Source organism: Bradysia coprophila (genome assembly GCF_014529535.1).
Source record: "Bradysia coprophila strain Holo2 chromosome IV unlocalized genomic scaffold, BU_Bcop_v1 contig_84, whole genome shotgun sequence".
Taxonomy (NCBI): Eukaryota; Metazoa; Arthropoda; class Insecta; order Diptera; family Sciaridae; genus Bradysia; species Bradysia coprophila.
In genome coordinates, this window is record NW_023503376.1 from 781,652 (window position 1) to 784,600 (window position 2,949).

At 37.7% G+C, this 2,949-nt stretch overlaps 1 protein-coding gene across 1 annotated transcript; it reads right to left on the minus strand.

Annotated features, from left to right (window-relative positions):
• Nucleotides 1-1,049: 1,049 nt before the first annotated feature.
• LOC119072712 (BTB/POZ domain-containing protein 6-A-like) lies at nt 1,050-2,536 on the minus strand. Its single transcript, XM_037177982.1, has 2 exons — nt 2,421-2,536; nt 1,050-2,347 (listed from the first exon to the last, which is right to left on the minus strand). The coding sequence occupies exon 2, from the start codon at nt 2,331-2,333 to the stop codon at nt 1,083-1,085; it is 1,251 nt and encodes a 416-aa protein (XP_037033877.1). The 5' UTR covers nt 2,334-2,347; nt 2,421-2,536; the 3' UTR covers nt 1,050-1,082.
• Between the last annotated feature and the right edge of the window lie 413 nt (nt 2,537-2,949).

Genomic DNA, 2,949 nt, shown 5'->3' on the forward strand with positions numbered 1-2,949 from the left:
AACGGTGTCGGAACTTAGGAGTTAATTTTTTTTCTCGCATCGTCTCATAATTAGTGTGTGTAATTTTTCGATATAAAATTTAAATTGACGGAACCAAATGAACCAATTTGTAATATATATTTGCCGTCTATAAAAAGTTGTTTATCTACAAGATTTTGTGTTTCGTCTTCAACAACCATCCAGAACGATAATATCGCCCAGGACGATATTATCGTCTAGAATTTTTATTTTAAATAAATTAAAAACGATATTATCGTCCTGGACGATATGATCGTCTCAAATTTAAAAAAATAAATAATTAAAAACGATATTATCGTCCCAAAAATTATCGCCCAGGACGATAATATCGTCCAAAATAACGATAATATCGTCCAGCGGATATTTTCATCCAGGACGATATTAACGTCAAAAAAACGATATTATCGTTTTTTGAACGATAATATCGTTTTTTAGACGATAGTATCATCAAAAAAACGATAGTATCGTCCAAAAAAACGATATTGTCCTGAAAATATTTTAAAATTTATAATTTTAGACGATATTATCGTCCTGGATGAAATTTTTTGGACGATAATATCGTTTTTTAGACGATACTATCGTCTAAAAAACGATAATATCGTTTCTGACGATATTGACCGTGTAGTTATGTCGCCTCATCCTTTGAATATCTCTTGAGTACTTTCTTTTAGAAAATTCTAGTGCAACCCTTGATGCAATTTTGAACGCATAGCGGGAACAGTATAGTTCAATATGTTTGGACCCATCGTAGCCTGGTTTTAATATGTGCAATTCGTATTGGAAATGGGTTCAAATTTTGTCTTTAGTTTCAATGTGGCTACCACATTTCAAAGGCTCAAGACACTGAATCGAGTTTCAAAACTCCTTTTTTAACGGAGTTAGGAAGGTATTACGAACGCCTTGTAACGCCTTTGTAATTCAAGCGATGAATGGTTGTGCTCGCGTCATATTCGTCCGATAGACACAATTAAATCGGAAATAAACTTTTATGTCAGCTGTCACAGAGAGCGCCAGTAAAAAGACGGATTACGTGAAGCAGCTTCACTGAAGCTTTGAGTATCAATTTATTGCTTAAAATTCAACTTTAAATCCAATGTGGCGATAAACTTAGAGCTCGTCTCAGGCAACATTTTGATTGGTGAATCTGCTGAATCGGCGATCTCCCGTGCGATATAGCTCCCGTTGTCCAAAAATAGGATTTGAATGGCGTAAGTACAATGTGGTTCTAAAACGATGCTTTCTCGCAAATAATATGTTGCTTGGTCCGGAAAAAACTCCTTGTGAAGAACCAGATTTTTTTCTGTCGTAATTTTGACGACGCTTGCTACATATGCCACACATTCGTTGTAATCATTTATGCCGTCTGTTTCTGAAAATTCAGTTACTGAAAACGACATCAGCAGCATTCCTTCCTTCGGAACGAATCGGAGCTCCTCCTGTGATCCTTCGGATACATTCACAATGGCATCAGTTAGTTTAGAAATTTGGAGTTCGAGAACGTCCTGACTCTGATTGTTTCTTGCTGTAAACTTTGCTGATATCATGGAAACAATTCCTTGCAGCTCTCCGGCCGTAAACAAGTCACCGCATTTTTCAACGCAATCTGTGATTTCATTGCGTTTCATCGCACTGAATTCAATACAGTGAAAACAATCGCCTAATTGACTGCGAAGATTTTGCATAACCGATGCATCCACGTTTGACCGTTTACAAGCTGCTTCCGCCCACAACATACAACCATTGAACACTAACTTTGATTGTTCTATGCGTACAGCTGGTATCTGAATTACTTGATTCAGAAGGTCGCGATTGATGGCAGCAAAGTATTCCGAATAGAAAACATTCTCCGATTCCTCGGCAATAGAATCTTCCATTTTCTTCTTCAATTCTGCTAATTGAAACCGAATCGATTGCTCATAACCGATGAGGATTCCTTCTGCTTCCATTTGTTCCGATAGAAATGCGCAACAGTCAGCGACATACGCATTGAGAAGATACTTTCTGGCCAAATACATTAGTTCATCGATGCAATCTAAGCTGAGCTGCAAATCGTTGAAGTAGAAATAGCGCAGAAATTGCCGGAAACCGTTCGGTGTTGCATCGACTATTTGAACCTCGTTACCCTCGCGAAGTGTACCGTAGAACATCTTATTAAACGCTTCAGTAGAAGCGGCCAGAAGGATTTTGTGAGCAGGAATGGGTTCATCTTCAGTTCCACAAATGAAAAAGACGTCAGCCGTCTCTGCATTCAAATAATGATTTTGTACATTGAACAGGCGATTCGCCAACAACACAGAGGTGGACACGGTGGACATTTTGTGGTGTTAAACTGTAAAACAGAAGCAACGTTTAGATCTTGTACTTGTCATAGATCGTCGGTGAATATATAGCTTCGCACTAACATCTTATTTGATGGAGCGTCTGGTTTGAAGTGAAAATGCAATTCTTCCTTTACCAGATGGTAATATGAATTGTCTGTGAGCAAACGACTAAGGCAAAGTATGTTTACACTAACTGTCGATTGTGTCAATTGTTCTCATCACTCCCACAAAAGTCAGCGATGGCACTGCCGTCGAATCAGTCTTTTGAGATGCGAAATTTAAAAATTAAAATCATTTGTTAGGAAATTGAAATTTTCGATAACATTGGTCCATGAAAATATTGTTCGTGACACAAATTTCGTGTTAACTTTCACTGGCCATTTAGGGCGCGTACAGAAATTGTATTTCTTTCACTGGCGTTGACTTTTTTCGCTCAGTTAATCATTGGCTTGAGGTTTGAGTTTAACTCAGCGCGTTCACTGAGCGACGAAAAAATTGAATTTCTGTACGGGCTCTTAGAGAGCAACGTAAAAGTGATAGATGCGTAATTACAACTCGAATTTGCATTTATAATTTTCGATTTATGAATGAAATTCGGAGTTGTAATTGT

Bases quoted from the DNA above. Each gene is read 5' to 3' on its own strand.
- LOC119072712 (XM_037177982.1), bottom strand. From the start codon at position 2,333: ATGTCCACCGTGTCCACCTCTGTGTTGTTGGCGAATCGCCTGTTCAAT.